The sequence below is a fragment of the Saccopteryx bilineata genome, chromosome 6 (assembly GCF_036850765.1).
Source record: "Saccopteryx bilineata isolate mSacBil1 chromosome 6, mSacBil1_pri_phased_curated, whole genome shotgun sequence".
In the NCBI taxonomy this organism is placed as follows: domain Eukaryota; kingdom Metazoa; phylum Chordata; class Mammalia; order Chiroptera; family Emballonuridae; genus Saccopteryx; species Saccopteryx bilineata.
In genome coordinates, this window is record NC_089495.1 from 117,359,308 (window position 1) to 117,381,989 (window position 22,682).

At 41.8% G+C, this 22,682-nt stretch overlaps 1 protein-coding gene across 5 annotated transcripts in view; it reads right to left on the minus strand.

Moving 5' to 3' along the window:
* DCLK1 (doublecortin like kinase 1) overlaps positions 1–22,682 on the minus strand; it is a 400,808-nt gene that overhangs the window by 21,231 nt on the left and 356,895 nt on the right. For all 5 annotated transcript variants that reach the window (XM_066234329.1, XM_066234330.1, XM_066234328.1 and 2 more), the window contains 4 exons: positions 21,426–21,503; positions 20,956–21,052; positions 17,400–17,480; positions 2,816–2,929 (listed from right to left, as the gene is read on the minus strand). In XM_066234329.1, the coding sequence (XP_066090426.1) occupies positions 2,816–2,929; positions 17,400–17,480; positions 20,956–21,052; positions 21,426–21,503 (370 nt within the window). The remainder of the gene's footprint in view (positions 1–2,815; positions 2,930–17,399; positions 17,481–20,955; positions 21,053–21,425; positions 21,504–22,682) is intronic.

A 22,682-nucleotide genomic window follows, 5' to 3' on the forward strand; every position in this document is an offset into this window, starting at 1 on the left:
ACTTCAAAATTTTTCAGTCCCAGGTTAGAGGCATTTTAAAATAAAACACAGTACTTGATAGGCCCTGGGGATATAATCTGTGCCCATGGGTGAAAATTCTGTCTGAATAAAGTTTATGGTGAAATCAATTTTTCTATATCTATCAAACAGAAGTAATTACAGTATTACATTAATTGCAGAAATTTCTATCGTGTGGGTGAATAAATATATTGCATTGTTAAATTGCCAAATGGTCTTTATGGAATGCGGCATTTATGAGGGTTATTCCTTCTACCTACCACAGCAGAATATTGCTCCTTTGCAGTTATACTGTAGTTTGATTGGAATTTTACTGAATTCCAAGGCTTCTTTTCCTTGTGATAGTCTTCTGAGCCTTTCTCACTTTAAGAATGGGCAGGTTGTCACAGAGTATAAATGGACTATTCTGAAGGTTTATAACAAAGGTAGGCAAATTGGCCTGTGTCTAATTCCCAGCCTGCCTGGGACTGGTGACCCTAGGTTCTTATGGAGGTGTGGACATCTGGGAGGCAAGACCTCCTGGAAAAGGTGCATGCCAGCATCCGTGAGAACAGGGCGCTTTCTGCAGAAACAGCTCTGAGCTTGACAGTGATGTTCCCTTTCATGTCTGAGATAATCATGATAATAGTCAACATGGAAGAACTTGTGCTTTAGAGTTGAGAAGGCACTTTTTCAAATACTTTTGTAAAAAGGTAATTATTTTGCATCTGAGATAAGTTGATAATTTTTTTTTAATTTCACAGTGGATAAAGAAGACTAATAATACAACTAATGACTAACTCAGCATCACAAAGCCCGATTTACAATTTATAAGTCTATTATCATTTTGTACAATCTCCATGGAAACATGTCAGTGATGATCTGAGAAACTGATATTAAACTGCATTCAAAATGGTCCAATCATGATATTTAGGGGAAAAAAATCAGTAGACTTTTGATCTTCAAATACTAACTGGTGTTTTAAAAAATCTATTTAGATGAAGTTTCAATAAACCAATATGGGTTAGGTTTCAGAATGTATTCAGGTTTGATTAAAGTAGGATTTCCTTTCCTATGTGTCTATGTCCATTGGAAAATTGCCCTGACGTTCCAGCCCTCCTTAGTCATTATAAGACTACCAGAATACCATGAACAAAACATTATTGAGCAACCAAGGCAAATTTAACCAAAGCTAATTAAAATCAAAAATAAAAACAAAACAGTAAAAACAAAAACAGAAGCAAAATGACAACTGAGGACTAGCTCCCTCTCTGGTGGCTGGAAGCCCTCAGCAGGAAAAACAACCCTTTTGCATGGACAAGCGTGCTGGCAGTCTATTCCAAAAGAAAATGGTGGCGTTGAAAATTTTGGAATAGACATTGATCTTGAATGAATGATGAGAACAGTACAGAGCATCTGGTTTTGTTGAGAATCATCGCGAGACTATCACTTTAAAAAAAATTACTGATTGAATGGTAGCCGATAACAAAGAACAGTGACAATATAGGAAGAAGACGTGCTTGTACACTGAATTTCCTAGAAAGGACTAAAGAACGAGGGCGAGAAGAACAACAGGCAATTTTAGATGCTCAGCAGCACTGAGATTCGGTGTGCATCCTGTTTAGTACTGTCTACTGTCAAGTATGCACGTGAGCCAGTGACTCATGCTCATGGAACACCCTGTCAGAAGAGTTCAATAAAAAAACATGAAATGCAAACAGTACAAAAAAGTGTAATGCATGCATTCATGCCACCTGCACAATCTGGAAGCCCTTATCAAATATTTAGTACCCCAGATCTGGAATTGGGTATATCAAATCTGTCACTTATGTAGATTGTAGCTTTATCTGGAGCTCCAGCACAACCAAAGAAGGAAACAAAAACATTGTAAAGGAAGTTAAATATTTAGTGTTGCTGATGAGCATGAAGTACTGTTTAATAGCATAAATCCTTTCTAACATTCGACAAACCAGCATCTAATTTCTTTGTTTAGAAAGAAAAACAGACTGATTTCACATTGAATATGCTGTTAAAAAAAGAGAGAAAAAATGATTAAAAACAAGTAATCTGGGACCTGAATATATTTACTCGAGAATATGACACCAGGAAGTATGGGGTTTCATTATTTCTCTACCCAATTTAATCTTTGCCTCGAGCTGCTCTCAAATTGCATGTAGTGTGTGTCTGCATGCATAAAACAGGGGAGAGAAAAAAGGATGCCTTGCACAACTGCATGAATAAAATGGTGAATGTTAAAAGACTTTCAACTTAAAAAAACGCAAATTCCTAAGGAGCAAAGACATGGTGATTTCTTTGGATGTTCACAGCAAATTTGATTTCCCTGACAATCTCACTGTGTGAGCTCTCTGCTCTGTTCTGGCTTTCTTTCAGGTCTTGTACAAAGACCCACAGTGCTCTCAGCCTCCCCGCAACGCCAGCTCGCTCAGCTTCCCTTCCCTCCCAGGTCCTGGCTAAAGGACACTCCGGACTCCTTTCCTCAGACCCCAGAAGTTTGCATTGGCACACGGTCCAATGTAGGGGCAGGGGAGGCTTTTTCTGCTTTAAAAATAAATCATGAAATTAATATAAACTGCAAGACACCCTGGAGGTGTTGGATAATGATGTGGCTCCCCGGGAAATCATCAGCGAGATACACATGATGTGTTTAAGCCCCAAGCTCCCTCGGCGCTTTAAATGGTCGAGCTGTCTAAAGAAATGACCCATTCTGCTGTCTCTAAGTGGAATCTCCTGAGTAATGCCTGTCTCCTATATGGATTGCTTAAAAAAAAAGTTATAGGTAGATATTTCAGATGCTTACTGCTATGACAGAAACTCCAGCTGCTGTGCTGTTCGGCTTGGGGCCTGTGTTGAAATGTTTCTTTATCTTCCCAGCTACTGACAGCTGATGTTCATTTTCTGGGAGGCCATCATCCTGGGGAGAAAGAAAAAAGAGAGAGAGCTAGAGAAATGAAAGAAGGAGAAAAAGAAAAAAAGAAGATATGGACAATGAGGCCAGGATCTTCTAGTAAAAGGTAGTGGTCATAAAATTCATAAGATTTAAGAAATAATCCGACCAATGTCTTCTCATTAAACCCTGTTGTTGGAAATATCGCTGTAAGGTCTCTTCACTTCTGCATCTGCCCTAGAATTAATGTGCTGGGTCATCTGAATTTCAGAGTTCTGTCCCTAAACAAAATTTCTGTTTTTAGTTTCTAATCAATTTCAGCCATGGCTCTAGGGACATAGATCAAAACCAAAAGAAAAAAAAATCAATGTAAATATCTTTTTTTTTTCCTGATCCAAGAGTTTTCTCCTTTTATCCCATCATTCGGACCCATAACTGAGGGGACGGACATACTTGGGACCCTGCAGCGGCCCCTCAATAAACTCAGCCTGGGTCCACAGCTACTCAGTCAGCCTTTCTATAATCCCAGACAGCCTTCCAGGCAGAAACTTCTTCCTTAAATTTTAAATCCTCCTTGCGGCCTTTAAGTCATCTGTTATTATGACACACTTCACGATGGAGCTCATTTTAACCAAGGTTTCTGCTCCCCGCCAGAGCTGTCTGTGATGGAGGCTGGACAGATCTCGCTCTCTTGCTAAAAGCCGTGAGGATAACAGTAAGCCAGGTCATGGGTCTGTGCCATCACTACGAGACCGTGATGAAAAGGCTGCATGATCTTTGGAGAGCAGAGACTGTGTCTTGTTCACTAGAGAACCCCCAGGTCTTAACACAGGGCTTTGGCACCATCATAGATCCTTAATAAATACTCATGAAATAAATGAATGGAGGGATAATAAAGTGTTTGTTATTATCTCTTAAAACCAAAATTCCTGGCAGGACGTCCATGCCATTCATCATTTTCCTTCTCTCTTTCCCCTCTATCACATTGCATGTAATTTCTTGGCTCCAAAGAGGAAGATAAATTTGTAGCTTTCCAAGCAAGTTTCCTTGCTTGCTCTTTTGCATAACCTAGACTCTCCACGTGGGATTGACTCTTTCTTTCAGCATTTGGCTGTTTGTTTATTCAGTTGATATTAATTGCCTGTCTGCAGTGGAGTGGGCACTCCGGTAAGTGCCGGAGAACTAGGAGGAGCAAAAATGAGCATGGGGCCTGGCCAGTTTGCTCAGTGGTTTGTGGATGTCCAGGGTTTGATTCCCATCTTAGAGCACACAGAAGTACCCATCTGCTTCTCCACCCCTCCTCCTCCTCTCACTTCTCTCTCTCTCTCTCTCTCTCTCTCTCTCTTCCTGCAGCCATGGCTCAATTGAAGCAAGTTGGCCCTGGGCACTGAGGATGGCTCTATGGCCTCTGCCTCAGGTGCTAAGAAGAGCTTGGTTGCTGAGCAACGAAGCAACGCCCCAGATAGGCAGAGCATTACCCCTAGTGGGCTTGCCAGGTGAATCCTGGTCAGGGTGCATGCGGGAGTCTGTCTCTGCTTCCTTCCACTCACTGACTAAAAAACAAAACAAAACAAAACAAGGGCATGGGCTTTGCTCCCAGGCACAACGTCATCACCCTTTTTCTTCCAAACTGGGTCCAAATCACCTGTTCCAAAAACACTTCATCGTTCTTCTGTAAACTCCTAATAATCTCTCATTATATATATTTGCCCTACTTATATTATTTTTGGTGCTAGGTGATTTTTGCATGTAAATATCTATATATTTAAACTCTGAAGTCTTGCTTTTTGGTACCACATCTCCATGCTTTCTGTAATTTTTTTCTTTTTTGGTGAAAGAGAGAGAGAGGGATAGACAGACAGGAAGGGAGAGAGATGAGAAGTATCAATTCTTTGTTGCGGGACCTTAGTTATTCATTGATTACATTCTCATATGTGCCTTGACCAGGGGCTCCAGCTGAGCCAATGACCCCTTGCTTAAGCCAGCGACCTTGGGATTCAAGCCAGTGGCCTTTGGGCTCAAGCCAGTGACCATGGAGTCATGTCTATGATCCCACACTCAAGCCAGTGACCCCACACTCAAGCTGGTGAGCTTGTGTTCAAGCCAGGAACCTCAGGATTTCAAACTTGAGTCTTCAGCATCCCAGACTGACACTCTATCCACTGTACCACCGCCTGCTCAGATACTTTCTGTAATCTTTAACAGAGCTCTTGGCTCAGTGCTCTGCACACAGTGGTACTAAACTGATGATATTCTTGCACTGGCTTATCAATGACTAGAAGAAAGAATGATTACTATGCTTATTGAGTCATATCTGAAACCAAATCCAGAGAAAAGATTCTTTCCAATGATACAGAGTAAATTCAGAAATGTCCAAAATATTCCCTATTGTGGAAAGAGATAGACACAAAGGGAAAGTCAATTAGGGTAACAGTGGGATGACACTTGGGGAGGAAATAGAAACAGGAAGGTCTGAAGTCCCTGCTTGTGGGCGGGGCGGGAGAAGAAACAGTTTCTGCCCACCAGGGAACCCTGCAAGCGAGCTGGCAGACACCATACGCCCACCCTTGTCAATAACAGAACAGGTCAACAAGGTGAGACAGAGCAGTGCGGCCTCCTGGCTCAGCTAGAGACACTGAAGGAGTTCAGAGCAGTGAGGACATCTTTTCAGTCATGAGCAGTCAGCACAAGCTTCAGGAGGAGTCTGGGCCCAGACCTGTTCCTTAACGAAGGGAGTGCACTGACAGGTAGAGAAGGGAAGGCGGCATTTAGTGGACGTATAGACAGACGTACGGACGTGTGTGAGTGAGAGGTCACAGGTGTGTTTGCCGATGAGTCCACCATTTCCTCTGGTTAACAGTTTATGTGGGACAGTTCTGGCAGAGAAAGCTACAAGAACAGGAGAAGACTGGCCCCAGAAGAGGCCAGATAAGGTCAGATAATAGAAGTCTTTGTCTCAATTGGAAATGAAGTCACGCTTCCCAGGAAGAGGGGTGACAGTGTAGCAAGTGTGAGGCACCACCGTCCTTTACTGAGATGTGTTTACAGTCCGGATTCCCTTCCGACTTTCCTAGTGGAAAAGCAGTCAGTGACAATCACAAAGAATTAGAACCATACAGGCCAGAGTGTACAACACAACGTCTCATTCAGTACTGTATGTAAAACACTTTTTCTTTTTTACGGTGGGTGAAGCCAGCAGCCCTTGGAACCTAAGTTAGAATTGGGGGAGTATTGCCACATTTGACAAGGAGTGAACTGCTTCCCTGGCCGAGAGCCTTATGAACACGAATCTCCTCTATCGGGCGTGGTTTGGGGTCTGCCTGAGTGAGGGGGCAGCCGATGCAACCGGGTCCCAGCGCCCTCCCCGTTACAGTGGACTTCCAGTCCCGTCCGCAGAGTCCCAGGCGGCCTCAGGCAGAGTGATCTGTATGCACTTCAGATGGTAAAGAAGCCACTGAAGGAAGGTTTTTCTCTCTCAGACAAAAACAACCTTGAGCATATTTCAGACCAGTGGAAGGGAGAGCTGGAAAACAGGAAGAAGGGGTGGGCTGGAGGGAAGGGAGCAGCCTGCCTGGGGTGGGGGGGTTCCCTGTCTCCAAGGAGAGAAGGGCAGAGGCCTGTTTTGAGGTGGAAAGGAGCAAAGCTAAAAGAGAAAGGCAGGGGGAAGGTGACACAAGTGTAGATTGCTATGTGGCCCGTGCTAACAGTAGACATGGATGACCTCCTTGTCCTCAGCTCATCCCCTGCACTATGCTTACCAGTCCCGTTTTAAAGGTGGGCAAAGGGAGAAGCCCAGCAAAGCACAGAACTTGCTCACGGCCACACAGAGTGTGGTTGTCAGAATTGAACGTGTCTGGCTCGTCTGTGCATCCATTATCATGGCTTCTGCTACCAAAGGGCTCCCAAATGTTAGCAGGAGGGACCCAATGGCTCTTCCATGATGAGAGTGGCACAACAGTGAAGGGAAGGGAGGGCTGAATTCAGAGCTTGAAAAAACCCCAGAATATTTGGACAGGCCTGAGTGGAGCCTGGGAATTATTTGAACTGAGGTCTGCAAAATGGATACTGAGCACTTCGGGAGACCCAACGGAAGGTAGTTAGAAGACTACGCCAGCCCTGGCCCGCTGGCTCAGTGGTAGAGCATCAGTCTGGTGTATGGACATCCCAGGTTCATTTCCGGTCCGGGCACACAGGAGAAGCACTCATCTGTTTCTCTCCCCATCCCTTCTCTCCCTCTTCTCCTCCCACAGCCAGTGGCTCGACTGGTTCGAGTGACAGCCCAGAGTGGTGAGGATAGCTTAGTTGGTCCAAACATTAGCATCAAGTGTTAAAAATAGCTCGATTGATTCAAGCATCGGCCCCAGACAGGGACTGCCTGGTGGGTCCAGGTTGGGGTGCATGCGGGAGTCTGTCTCACTATCTCCCCTCCTCTCACTTACAAAAACAAAAAACAAAGAAGAAGAAGAAGACGGTATGTCAAGGAGAGACTAGGTACCCACCACCCAAGGTGAGGCAACATGGCCTGTTAGGTGGGGGCTCTCGAATCCCATGTGAGAAGGCCTGGCTGACACGGGGTGGCAGGAAGTAGCATTGAGTCAGACTGGGCCTGTGATTGGCACAGGCCGTGTTTAAGGCTCGGGTGCAAATACAGAGAAAACAGAAAGCTGCCCGTGTACATAACTACAGAGAGATGCACCCCTCGCTGCTCAGCCTCCTCCTCACTCTCCCATCCCATCTTTCCCAGAAATCCTCCTTTATCTGTTTCCCCTGCCAGTGCTTTACCTAAAAGTTTGTTTCCTCACCACTGTCACCATGGACTTCGTTATCATTTCCTGAACCTGTCCTGGTCCTAATCTTCTGTCAAGTCTCCTAACAACTCTTTTAGATGTTGGGTTTGGGGGCTCAGGCCTCCAGCTTTAAATTCTAGTGAAGGTTTCAGCTTCCCCTGGGTTAAATTCCCATGGGAGCTAAAGAAGTAGTGAAACCACCCTCACAAGTTGTCAGAAATGGTTCTGACTTCAGAGGTTTTACAACCTGATAGGATTTGTTCCCCAATGAAATAAGGTGTCGCACACTCACACAGCTAGAGAAAGCCTCACTCACTTGCACATGCATGAACTCTCACGCACACACACATACACACCACAGTAACTAAAATGTCTGCAGGATTCCATATCCATTTTGAAGGCTTTGAGCATTATTAGATTAAAAGACATACACAGCTGGTTTTGTAGGGACCTAATCTGTACCTGAGTCATATGGATTGATGGTGGGGATTTAGTTAATTTACTGTCTTGCATCAATAAAATAAATAGGGCCATTAAAAACATACATTTATATAAATATATATATATATATCACCATTATTCTGAATAGATTATGTGCCAAAAATGTGCTATGAATTTTCTAAACGTGACAAACCTGGAAGTATGTTACAAATAGTCATAAGTATTATTACCATACGTTCTGGTATGTGGTTTCTGGGAGCAGTTTCTTGTTTGACACAGGGCTGGTTGTGGTTTGAGGTTAGTGGTTTTTGATTTAGAAATTCCCATCCACCACTTGACAGAGCATTGCAACTGACAAGAACAAAATTAGTTTGCAAAATGGAAAACGAACTCTCGCAGCTGTCTTGTAGGAGACCTAGCCTCCTGGTCTCCATTTCTCCAGCGGATGTTGGGGAGAAGGAGTGGGGAGGGGTGTGGGGCTTGGACATGAAGTCACTCAATGAAGTGAGTTTCCCTATTTCCTTAGGGAAGCCCTTCCAGGGGTCATGCTTCAGAAAATCCTTCTCCCGTGCGGAGCTGTGATTTTGGATCATGGATCTGGTTTTCAGTCTATTTATTGCAGATTCTATTATTAATATTTGTAAATGTATGAGAGACATGGCTGTCTCAAGCATTTTGCCATGAGAATATTCCGGTTAGTTTTGAACAGTCCCAAGTGCCCTAGAGCGCTTTGGAATAGCAGCTCCACTCCTCAGCCCAGTGTGCGGCCCGCAACTCAAGCTAACCATCTCTAGCTGCATGGTGCCCAGGACTGAACTGACCTCCAGCTGGGCCCTAGGCATCCTCTGTGTCTGCAACTGACACTGTCCTTGGGGAGAAAATGTGAAGTAAATTAAGATCTACCTCGGAGAAAGGAGAGGATAAGGTGCCCAAATAGAAAGCAGAATCCCAAGCCATCACTCACAATTTAGAGATTCAGGTAAGTGGTTTTACTCATCATCACAGCCTCATTGGGGTTCTCACTTTCTAACAAACTGCCGATGCCAGGATGTGATGTTCGTGTGGTTTCACATGTGGAGATGATTTTTGTTAGTATGTAATATATATTTTCGTAGATTATCCAGTCTCTTGTTTTTCCTTTTTCCTCATCTTCATCATTCTTTTTGAATAGTTCAGCTTAGTACTATCTTTTCAAAGGAGTAGGCAAGTCGAGATCAAGGAGGTAAATTAAAATTGAAAGGCCAGGAAGGTGATAGAAAGTCTTGAATTGGCTAAATACGCTGGACTTATTTAAACTGATCCTTTCCACTAGGACAGAGATTCTCAGTCTTATTCTTACATTGTAATCACCTGGGAACTTTTAAATGTTCCAAAACTCAGAGGCTGCCGCAGGCCAGCTAATCAGGACCTCCAGGCACAGACCCAGGCATCAGACCTTGTGCTAGGGACTCCGCTGAGCATCACACTACAGATTTCTTTGAACCTCAGTTTCCTTATTAGTAAAGTTAGGGATATAATTGGAGATAAAACCTAGATTCATAGAGTTAACATATTGAGGTGAACCTTCATCCTAGAGCGGTGTTTCCCAACGTGGGGCCCATGCCCCACAGGGGAGCAATTTGATAGTTAAGGGGGCAATTTGAAAATGGACTCGATACGACTTTAACTCTTTCGCCCCGGGGCCATTTAAATGCAATGCTAGATATCGGTGCCAAATTTAACAAAAAATGCAATTCTTAAATAATTGCAGTAAATAATTATTAAATATAATTTTGTTTGACGAGACCAAAATATCAACTGGGTGATTGGCGTCGTCAAGTAAACTTCGTCCTGGGTTCACCACGGAGTGTGCCGTCTGCCGCGGGGAACCCCGGACGTTTTAAAAACTCGCTAAACAACGCAGTTATTCTCACCTAATTGGCCCATTGCAACTTCTGTAGTGTTTCACATCATTCAGTTGGTGTTCATTTGAAATGTGTCAGTCAAAACTGTTGTAAAAGCTCATTGATTTAATAAATATACATATATATATTGTATAGATATAATTGGTATTTGATTTTATTTTTATCAATATTAAACTCTTTATTAAGTACTTCTTGCATCGGGGCTAGAAAGCACTAATATTTTATAAATATTATTGGGGCTATAATAGTGCATGCACGACAATTTTAATTTTAGAAGCATAACTTTCCAGAAAATTTTGTCAAGTGGAAAAAATATAGATACCTTTTGATTTGCAGTAGTAGTGTAGTAAATGTGTTATATACATTTAAATAAATATGAATTTTTAGTATACGTTTACTCTATGTCACATTGAATATATTTTAACACATATTTTAATATTAGTTTTTAATTGATCTTATTTTTATTTCTTATAGCCCATAGTAAAATGAGTGGTGCAAGCAAGAAAAAAACTCGTCAATATTCAGAGGAATATTTAAAATTTGGGTTCATACCCGCTGTTCACGATGAGTGGATTCCTTTTTGTCTTTTATGCCAGCAATGCTTGACCAACGAATCAATGAAACGAGGTCATCTTGAGGCGCATTTGAAGGCGAAACATAGTGCTCATATTAATTCAGATTTGAGTTACTTTAAAACTTTAAAGAAAAATTTTGAAAAAAGAACATTAAAGTCTCTATTTACTGCTCATACTTCAACTAATAATTGTGTTCTTGAGGCTAGTTATCAAATTTCTTTATTCATCGCTAAAACTGGAGAAAATCACACTATAGGAGGGAATTTAATAAAACCATCAATATCAGCATTTCTTAAAACAGTTCTTGAAAAAGATGACAAAGATGTAAAAGCTATGCCACTCAGTGACAATACTGTTAGCAGAAGAATAGACGAAATGAGTGAGGATATTGAAAAACAACTTATTGAAAAGCTGAAAACAAAAAAATTCTCCTTGCAAATGGATGAATCAACTTTGAGAGACAGTGAGGCAGTATTAATAACTTACATAAGATATATTGATAAAGGACATTTTGCTGAAGAAATGTTGTTCTGTAAAAGATTAGAAAGCACCACTACCTCCAAAGATATATATAATAAGCTAAAAAACTACTTAGATGTCAATGATATACCAATGAAAAATATAACATCTTGTGCTGCAGATGGTGCTCCCAATATGATGGGCAAGAAAAATGGCTGCTTAAAATTGATGAAAGATGCGAATCCAGAAATGATTCTTATGCATTGTGTTATTCATAGGGAAAACTTGGTAGCTAAAAACATCTCGCCTGTTCTGAATGAAGTAGTACATACAGTAATAAAGTGTGTTAATGCTATTAAAGCTAGTGCCAAATGTGAGCATCTTTTCAAGCTATTTTGTGAAGAACAAAATGAAGACCATGTGAGACTTTTACTTCATACTGAAGTAAGATGGCTATCTAAAGGAAACTGTTTGAAAAGATTTATGGAACTGTTTGATACTCTTAGTGATTTTTTAAGCGACAAACCTGAAATGACGCAACTGTTAACAATAGATGGTAAAGCATTTGTAGAGTTATTTAGCCAATATCTTTGAAAAACTAAATATATTAAATAAGCAACTTCAAGGAATAAAACTCTTGTCGATGCAAAAGCAAAGATATTTGGTTTCATTACCAATATTGAGTTATGTCAGAAACATATTAACAACAAAAACTTTAAACAGTTTCATTGGCTCCAAAAATGTGAAGTAACTGATACCGCTTTACTTGTTATTGTCAATCATTTGAATATTCTATCGGCTGATTTAAAAGAAAGATTTTCTGATTTAAAACAAATTGATTTCCCAACATGGATGATGCAACCAATGTTAGTGGATTTGTCTGATATATCAAATATGCAGTATCAAGAAGAACTCGCAGAATTGCAAAATGATGAGTCAATTAATTAAAGCTTTATTTAATATCAAAGGAGCGATGGCATGGCTTTGTGAGGAAACAGAAATCAAATACCCAAATTCAACCAAATGTGCAAGAAAACTATTGCTACCGTTTCCATCTTCATTTTTAGCTGAATGTGGATTTAGTGCTGTAAATGATTTACTGGTAAAAAAAAGAAATCGGCTGGATATAACACAACGTGGAGACTTGAGACTAAAGCTAACCAAATTGGAACCTAATATAAAATCTCTGTGCAGCAAGCATCAAGCGCAAGGATCACACTAAATTAAAATAATAAATTAATATAGAAAAATCTGTATTAAAATTATTTGGAATTTAAATTTCTGGTTTTTATTATATGTTTTGAAATTTTATTTACTGTGTTTTGTTAACAATTTCATAGTGATTTCTTCCTAGAACCTATCATTTATGTTTATTAAGTGAACAAATCAATTTTTAATGTTAAAAATTATGTATGTTACATAAGGGAGGGACAAAAAAATTTTAGAAAGGTTAAGGTGGGGCATGGTACAAAAAAGGTTGGGAAACACTGTCCTAGAGTATCTGAAAACAGCATGGGATACGGTTGGTCAATGCTTTGAAAATAAAACTGCAAAAATAGTAATATGTTTGAAATATGAGCATGGTAATTATTAAATCCTAATGGTAAATGCTAATTTAATTGACCCAACTTTCTCTCCAATCATAGAAATGTTCCAGATATATTACTGCCTATTCCATTCTCATATTAGATGGCCCTAAATCACATCGTTCTCCACTAGGGGAGTAGTAGAAAGGTAAATAAACTTAGCTAAGATGATTCCCGTTGGTATTTTGCAGCCTCATTAAAGGAAATTACTATGATACTGAAAACACAACAAAGCTGATGGTGTATCTCATCTACGCTTGGAGCATATACACAGATCAGTTCCTTTGGAGGGGGAAGAAGGGCTTTCCTCCCTAATCAAGCTTCTCATGTACCAACTTTGATGACAGTTTTCATTTTTTCCCCACACAACAATGGATGACAGCCACTGCCTCTCTCAGCCGGAAATATTTATCAAGTACCTATGGAGTACCAGTATTTGAGATGGTCCTCTCAGGCCTTTCAAAAATATAATGCTCTCTCCGTTCTCCCTAATCACCCAAGAGGTGGATTCTGTTATCTCCATCTCATAGATAGAGAAACAAGTTTTAAAAAGTGACCATCCTGGCCCTGGCTGGTTGGCTCAGTGGTAAAGAATCATCTGGTGTGTGGATGTTCCAGGTTTGATTCTGGGTCAGGGCACACAGAAGAAGCGATCATCTGCTTCTCTACCCTCACCCTCCCTTTCTCTCTCTCTCTCTCTCTCTCTCTCTCTCTCTCTCTCTCTCTCTCCCCCCCCCCCCACTTTCCCTCCTGCAGCTATGGCTTGATGGTTCCAGTGAGTTGGCCCTGGTGCTGAGGATGACTCCATTGCCTCCACCTCAGGTGCTAAAAATAGCTTGGTTGCTGAGCAATAGAGTAAGGCCCAGATGAGCAGAGCATCAGCCCCACAGGGGAGCATCTAGCCAGATGGATCCCGGTTAGGGTATATGCAGGAGTCTCTCTATCTCCCCTCCTCTCACTTAATTAAAAAAAGTGACCAGTTCAAGGTGGCACAGGTGGGTGAGCTGGAGCTGCTTCCAGAAGTCTACATCTTTCCCCCAGCCATATGGCTGCACTGATGCTTCCCTTGTCCATCTGGCTTGCTAGCACCACCCAATGACAGGTCTCGCTCATGACCCTTCCAATAATAGAACAGAGGTCCGGACACCAAGGAGCATGGTGGGTTTGCACCCAGAGTGCGTGAAAAATAAAAGGGCCTAGAGGAAGCTCTTGCAGTAAGGTTGGAACAGGTGACTTTTACCGACTAGACTTTCCAGTTGTATTGTCCTCACATTCTGTTTCTTTTCTTTCTTCTTTTTTTTTAAGTGAGAGGAGGAGAGATAGACAGACTCCCACATGAGCCCTGACTGGGATCCACCAGGAAACCTCCACCTGGGGCCAATGCTCAGACCAACCGAGCTATCCTCAGCACCTAAGACTGACACTCAGACCAACTGAACCACTAGCTGTGGGAGGGGAAGACAGAGAGAAGGCAGAGAAGGAAAGGAAGAAAAGCAGATGGTCACTTTTCATGTGTGCCTGGACCAGGGATGGAACCTGCATGCCAGGCTGATGCTCTATCCACTGAACCAACCCACCAGGGCCATCTCTGTTTCCTAAGAGACTGCCTTTTCAATTCCAAGTGCACTGGTAAAAAGGCCATTGTGTAAGCAACAGAGAAAATTAGGATAAGTGAGAGCACAGGAAGAGCTTTCTGATGACTTCCTTAGGGCTCATATACAATTCTTTTTTATTTTTCATTTAAAGTTGATGTTCACTATTATGTCATATAGTTGGTCTTACTCCCCTCTGCCCTGATCAGATATAATTCAGTCTCCAAATGCAAAATGTCTTATTCAATGGACTTCCTGTTGAATTCCTAATTTATTTATTTTGGTTGCTTTGTTGTTCATTGGTTGTACTTGGAGACCTCAATAAATACTGCTAGTTATGAAAGCTTATATATGTATTTCATGTATTATTTTGGGACAGTTTGCTGATTTAGTTGCTACACAAATGTAACTTCAAAAATTAAGCAATCACTTTATACATTAATTTTTTAAAGTTTTTTTTCTAAAATCAATGTATTTTTTTCCCCTCAGAATTCCACAAAAGGTATTTGTAGTTGTAAGTCCCCTAGATAGAGTCCCTTAAATGTTCTCTTTGCTTTTAATGAATGAGTGGAGGGATCTGAGAGGGAAATCAGAGAGGACAGAAGTCCACGTTACAGAGGGGGCTGTAGGTCTGGCCATCAGCAGGGCAGGACCAGGTGAGAAATGTCCACAGAGCAGGTTGGGAGGCCAGAAGCTCCTGCTGAGATGTGTGCATACTGCCCTAGCAATATGATGCTGCCCTTTGAAACACTGTTTCAAAGATAACAACCAGAAGTGTGTTTTTTTCTTTATCCCCTTGAGTTGGGACATAGTGATGTAGGGTCATATGGTTTGAAATCACGTTAAGGAATTATGTGTTTTTAATAGGAGTCCAGCTCCCTCACACATATGGAAAAATTTGCCACAAAGTTTCTATCTTACAGCCCATATCCATCTCCCGCTGGAGCTGGCTCTACCTGACATCTTCCCCGGCTTCCTCCAGGGTGGAGCTCTGGCTTCTACTCCAGGAAGCCCTCCTCGGCACCTTCCCACAAAGACTGGTGGGGTAGCCCTTCCCCACTGCAGTGTGACTATCTGGTGGTAAGAGAGCTCATGGAGGGTGGGCCTGTAGGCAGTAGTCCTCTGATGAAAATGTATTTAAAAATCTAGAATGAATCTATTAATCTCTTTCTTCTCTAGCTCTTTATAAGCTTACGAAGGCCACATTTCAAATTCAGGTTTCTGGTTTATTCTCTGTGGTCAAACTTTTAGTCTTTCTAAGGCATTTTGACCATTTGTGGACTATGGACTTTAAAATAGCATGCATATCAATCAGAACCAACTGCTACCACCAAGAGAGCCTGTTTGTGCCTCTTCCACCTTGCACGTCCAAGGCAAAGGTGCCACGCAGGGGCCTGGGTAAGGTACTTTGGAAAGGTTGCCAACATGCACGAACAACTGTTACAACGATGACAATGTAATGGGAACTCTTTTGCAATATTCACAATGCTCTTGTGGGCAGCAGAGGGAGGGCAGATGTAGTATGGTGCATTTAAAGCAAATGGGCTTGGAGTGTGGATACCTGGCTGCAAATTTTGGCTCAATTACAAACTTAGCTCCTTTGGACAAGTCACCCACCATAACCTCAGTCTCCTGTCTGTACAGTGGGTACAATCGTACCCACTCCACCTATCTTGTAAGGCTGATTACTAGCTTTACATGAGATGCTTCCCAACTCCCATTTCATCAAAAAGGATAACTTTTGTTAGTGCCCTGGGGTAGAGCAAAGGTTGTGAGGCCAGAGGTAACCACTCTGGACTCTGGCTGCCCTGCGTCACTATCCCAAAGGTGAGAGGATGGATATATCTACACAGCTGTATACCACTGGGGGAGCTCTGCTATGTCAGAGTATTCAAAACAAGCCTTAGCCGTATACATACCCATGCTCACAGTCGCACATATTCTCTGTCATACACTTATAAGCTCCCAGGGGAGTGTGAGGAACCAGGTGCAGCTGTGTGAAGTGCCAGAACCTAGTCCCATGGCCATCACATGGCGGACCAGGAACAAGATCCCAAAGTCATGTCACCTCAGATGTAGTCTGCCCAACCTTGTGTTTTCAATAATACCTTACTCTCAAAAAATTAGTTAAGTTGGAAAATATTACTTATCCAATTGCCAAGGTGATAAAGTAGAACATTGTGTTGCTTTGATTTATAGACAAATCATTCAAAGTTGTAGGGAAGCTGGCAAATTTATATCAACAATCTAACAATTTTGTACCTGTCCCTGTCTATGTCCAAGTCCTTATTTCCATCTAAATCTATGTATATATCTTCTATTGTGGCAGTAAGAACCATTCAACCTGGTTAACGGACTTCCACTTATGTCTGTGGACAGTTCCGTTTAGGTAACAGTTGTCAGGAAGAATGTAACCAGTTAATGTATGTAAGGTACTTAACATAGTTCTGGGAAGACTCTAAGTTAGGCACACTGAAAGTATTAATTATTGTTACTATTCAAAACAAATCTCATCAATGAGTTACAGGGTTAAAAACTAATGACTCTGTTCTGCAAAGTTCCTTCATAGCTAAGGCAATATTCTTAGACCCTTGTACTCCTATAATGGCTGCAGCATCTGGGAGCTCTTAGAAACTCGGAGCATCCTGTCTCCTACATTAGAATCTGTATGTTAATGAGACACCCAGGCGGCTTTGTGAGCCGAGGTGAGTTAGAGAAGTGTGGTACTGGTGGACTCCAAGGCTTCTGCTTATGCAGAAACTCTTGGGTCACTTGTATTTTTAGCAGAAATGATGTAAAAGCAGGGCTAACTCAGAAAATCTGCTCCATGTCATTGATGTGTTCAGCCCTTATCTGGGCCACAGCATGTAGGCTGTGAGGTTGGGGTAGTGGCTACGTGCTCTTCCCCAGGAGAAGGCAGTCTCCCTGAATTGGGATGACATGCTTTGTGTGAGGGACTGGGCGAGAGCACACATCAGCATGGGTGCATTGTGGCCCTTGTGCAACCTGTCCCTGGCTCGCATGTTTGACGGGGAGTAATAAATACAAACACAACATTTTTTTTAAAAAGGTGACATCATTAGGAAATGTGCAATTTTACAAAGGAACATTAAGAGTAAATATGAAATATAGAGAAAGGAAGAAGTCACTCACATTGACCCAGGGGTGCTCAAGGACCTGCACAGCTGAAAATCGCTGATCGACATGGACCAGCAGCATCATGGTGATGAGCTCCTGAAAAAGGGAACATTCGGTTCCGTCGGTCTAACTTTTAAGGTTGAAATCTGAGTATTTGCAAGTGTAGAAGTTCTCTTTTAATTTGAAAAAGCTCTAAATCTTAAACATATCAATTTAATATAACCCACAGCTACTTAACACCTTTAAAAGTTAAAGGTAAGATAAATTTTTGGAATTATATATACACATCTTGTATTTGATGGAAAAATTAAGTGAAATTAATATTAAGATCAATTTTATAAAAATATTTTTAGTAGAAAAGAAACAAATACACAAGTTAAAGAATTAAAATTTCTCTTTTTTGTCTAGATTTTACACTTTAAAAACAGATTTTTAAATAGAAATCACATTATAAAAACACTTAAAATTTTCATTTTGGTAGATGAAAGTAAAAATGGGGTTTTTATCCATCTTAACTTCAAGACGGCATATTTAAGTTGGAAGGATAGTCATGAGAAAATAGATATAGAACTGTCAACAGTGAGTTGGTAAAACAGAAACTATTCTTTAGTAGTCAAAGAATTCTAAAGAAATCTGTTAAAAATCACTTCAAAAATTTCCTGATCAACCAACACAAATAAAATAGAACTACTAAGCGGTAAATAATTTAATAGTTCTGAAAGTAATAAAACTTTCCCTCAAGCTCCACTTGATTTGGACCAGGAAAGCACAGCTTGGGTTTAAATGGTGAGTCTGTCACACATTGGTCAACGTTGAAATAGAAGTCCCTCATAACAGAGTGGTTAGAGCTATGCTTTCTCATCCCTGATGTGATGAGAATGACTTATTTTTGCCCAAGTGAAGACCTACCTTCCCTTGCTAACTGGGGCCAGGATTGACCAAGGCAACTGCTATGTCTGATGCTCTTTGCCAGGGGCCATGGGGGCACAGGAGACAGTCCTATGTGGCAGTAACTGCCAGCTCTCATGTTTACAGAGCGCTGGCATGTTATGGAAAGAGTTGGGCAGGTTTCCGATGATCCTGCTCCCAGGTGAGATCCCCTGCGTGCCTGGCTCTGCCACCTTTCCCTCTCTCCTCCCCCCTTTGCGCCTCCCCTCGGACACCTCTCCAAATGCCCCACATTGTCCTAGGTCCAGAGATAGATTCCTACACAGTTGAAGAATATGAGAGACTGAGGTTTAGTAGACATCATTTTCCATGGAAAGTGGACCAGCCTGAGAAGTCAGATTTTAGATTGAACTTATACTCAGGACACAGTAAAAGAAAAGTTATATACATTGAGGAATCAAAAGGAAATTACTGAGTATTAATTTTATATCCTGCCACCTTGCTGAATTCATTTATCAGGTCCAGTAGATTTCTGACTGAGACTTTAGGGTTTTCTATATTCAAGAATACTATGGGGCCATGAAAAAGGAGGAAATCTTACCTTTTACATCAACATGGACGGACATGGAAACTATTATGTTAAATGAAATAAGCCAGGCAGAGAAAGAATAATATCATATAACCTCACTCATTTGAGGAATCCAATGAACAATGTGAACTGAGGAATGGAATTGAGACAGAGGTGGGATCAAAGAGAACAGAGGAAAAGAGGACAGAGGGAAAGGGGGTGAGAGGATGGGATAAAACTGAAAAGAAGGGGGGAGGGCACTATGGGGAGGGGGGCAAGGGAGATGTTGAGGGGAATACGGGGGAGGGGGGATGCATTCGGGGCAACATTAGAATCTATGTAAACACAATAAATTAAAATCAATAAAAAAGATATTTTTCAACATCAATTTTTCAAAAATTTAAGTCAATGCTTAGAAACAAGTTTAAAGAATTAACTAAAATATATTCTTTTTATCTCAGAGTAAGATATTTAGTGTTCTTAGAGGCTAATCTTTTGGTTTTAATGGAACAAAACCATATGCCGTGTTCTTCCCTTCCCTCTAAACCGTGGTTGTCTTTCAGGTTAAATCATAGCTTTCCTGTGACGCCCTTCTTAATAATTTCAATTTGATGAACTGTTTCATTCATTTATATATGTATTCATTCAATATGTACTAAATATTAGTTTACGTACTGGTCACTGTATAGGCACTAATAATACAGTATTGAACAAAATACACAAAAATCCTTGTCCTGATGGAATTTGCCTTCCAGTGGGAAGAGTGAAAAAATAAATTACATAAATAAAGTATATCCACCTATCTAGAACTATCTAGAAAGGCAGACAGATATAGAAAGGGGGTTAGATGGTATACTCATCTGGTATACCATCTGGTAAGATGGACATAAGGCTGTAAGTGCTATGGAGAAAAATAAGCAGACAAGGAAAATAAGATGAACCAGATAGGGTTTTAGAGCTATAACTGAAAACAGGGTGGTCTGGCAAAGCTTCTCGGTGGAGATTAAGTCAAGACCTGAGAGCTGAAACAAAAAGCTATGCAGAAATCTAAGAAGGGTTGAACCCTGGTGTGGCTAGAGTGTAGCAAGAAGCTGTAGCAATGAAAAGGGAATGCCACAGGGAGATGAAACCAGGGAAGCAGAGGCACGTGAGACGTTGAGATGGTTATGACCAGGGGTCCCCAAACTGCGGCCCCCTGAGGCCCTTTATCCGGCCCCGCCGCACTTCCGGAAGGGGCACCTCTTTCATTGGTGGTCAGTGAGAGGAGCACATTGACCATCTCATTAGCCAAAAGCAGGCCCATAGTTCCCATTGAAATACTGGTCAGTTTGTTGATTTAAATTTACTTGTTCTTTATTTTAAATATTGTATTTGTTCCCATTTTGTTTTTTTACTTTAAAATAAGATATGTGTAGTGTGCATAGGGATTTGTTCATAGTTTTTTTTTATAGTCCGGCTCTCCAACGGTCTGAGGGACAGTAAACTCGCCTCCTGTGTAAAAAGTTTGGGGACCCCTGGTTATGACAGATGACTTGATTACCATGTATCTTAGAAAAACCTAGCAATTATAACTAAAATGTGTACAGAAATCACAGTTACAATATCATTTAGTCTCTTCATCCACAGTGAGTCAGAATCAGTAAGACAATTCCATTAAGACAGGCTGGCCCTGGCCGGTTGGCTGAGTGGTAGAGCATCGGCCTGGCGTGCAGAAGTCCCGGGGTTCGATTCCCGGCCAGGGCACACAGGAGAGGCGCCCATCTGCCTCTCCACCCCTCCCCTCTCCTTCCTCTCTGTCTCTCTCTTCCCCTCCTGCAGCGAGGCTCCATTGGAGCAAAGATGGCCCAGGCGCTGGGGATGGCTCCTTGGCCTCTGCCCCAGGCGCTAGAGTGGCTCTGGTCGCAACAGAGTGATGCCCCAGAGGGGCAGAGCATCGCCCCCTGGTGGGCAGAGCATCGCCCCCTGGTGGGCGTGCCAGGTGGATCCCGGTCGGGCGCATGCGGGAGTCTGTCTGACTGTCTCTCCCCGTTTCCAGCTTCAGAAAAATACAAAAAAAAAAAAAAAAAAAAAAAAGACACACAGGGTATATGAAAGAGGAAGGCACTAGACACTTACCTTTGCAGAATCAGAAACATTATCCCAGTATGGAGAGGGAAAGTCCACCTGCCCCATCAAAATCTGGTCGAAAAGCACCTCCTGGTCACCACCACTTCTGCTTAGACGAACACAAAAAGTAAGTGAAAAACAGGACTAAAATGTCACCTCAGGGTGCGTCACATCATTCTTACACATTGGATCCCTTGCTTTCCCCATAAATATATAAAACGAGTGTGTAAGCAATTCAAAATGTCAATATGAAACAGTTTTGATAAGCGAAGAAGGGATGAGGTTTTAAAATTATATGAAGAAGACATATGGAAGGCATGTAAATTAGCATGCACAACGTGAAAAAAAATTAATAGGCATTATAAGCAAAGTTCTTATTATTGTCTTTTTCTGCTACAGGCTCCTGGGTGGAAGAAGGCCGACCAGATCGTTCAGGGACTACAGAAATGCTTCGATGGTGCTGAGAAAAGGCTGCATACCCGCGGAATGGAGGGAAGCCGCACAGCAGGATGTACGTGATCACGCCAGCTGCCCAGATGTCCACCTTGAGTCCATAGCTGAAAAAGTAAGGGATGTCACAGCTAGCAAAGTCAGGCCAGGACAAATCGTGGGGCATGGCAAAACAGGTGGCGCTCCTGTTCTAAACCACAGACTGAACTGGACAAAAACAACAACAACAACAAAAACCCACCAACAAACACTCCACTCAAACTTGCTGCCAAATGCAATTCAAGGAGAGTAGTAGAAAAGAGACTGTAATAGGCACATGAATAGAAACCAAAGTGATGTCTGACTAGGCTCCTGCCCACATATCAGCAAGTAAAGGCTTTCAGTAACAAGGTTTATTATAGTCATATCAATTTTAAGATGAGGATGGACCCTTGAGACTAACTCCCTAATCTTAGAAATAATAATTGCATATAGGATATTTTTCCGATTTATTAAGCACTGTTTATACATTATCTTATTGTTTTCTCAACAACTCTGTTTTACAAAGTAAATATGATTGCTTATTTTATAGAAGAGGAATTCGAGGTTCAGAAGGGTAAATAATTTTGCTCAAGACCATGGTCAGTGGCAGAGATGGGCTCCAGCCAAGGTCAAGAGCCCAAGGAAGTCCTCTTTCTCTCCCACACCCTTTACTCCCAGCAGGCCTCAAGTACCAACAGTGGAAAACAGAGCTATGCCCAAAGTAGCTCCCTGTGAGCAGGTAAGCAGGGTATAGAAGCGGTTTTCCAACTTACTCAAATTTGGTGAACAGAAAAGTCCTCCCTGCCTCCTGTCTCACTTCATGGACTTCCGTATTGCAATCCCCTTATCAGTCTGTTCTGTATTTCTGCCTTTCTGTCTATGGCAGAAGCAGAAAGCCTATCTCCAGCTGGTCACTGTAAGGACACCCTGGCCTAGACTATTAGCTGCGGTTTTGTGCTGCTGATAAGGAAGAAAAAGCAGGGCTGCATTCCCTCGCAGCCTCTCTCTCCCCAAACCCTTCCGTTTAACAGAGAACACTCCAGAGCCCTGCCCACCAGGCTCAATGAGAAACAGGGCTCTCTATGGAAGGAGCCTTTCGCTCACCCAGACCTGAGTTCACATGCTGACTCATTCTCATCTAGTCACGAGCTTACATGATATTCAATGATCAGAGTCCGAATGTATTCATCTGCCAATTGGAAACCATATCATTTACTGGAGAAGTCGGAATTAAGGAACGGAGCAAGGGCCTGGCATAGAGTAGG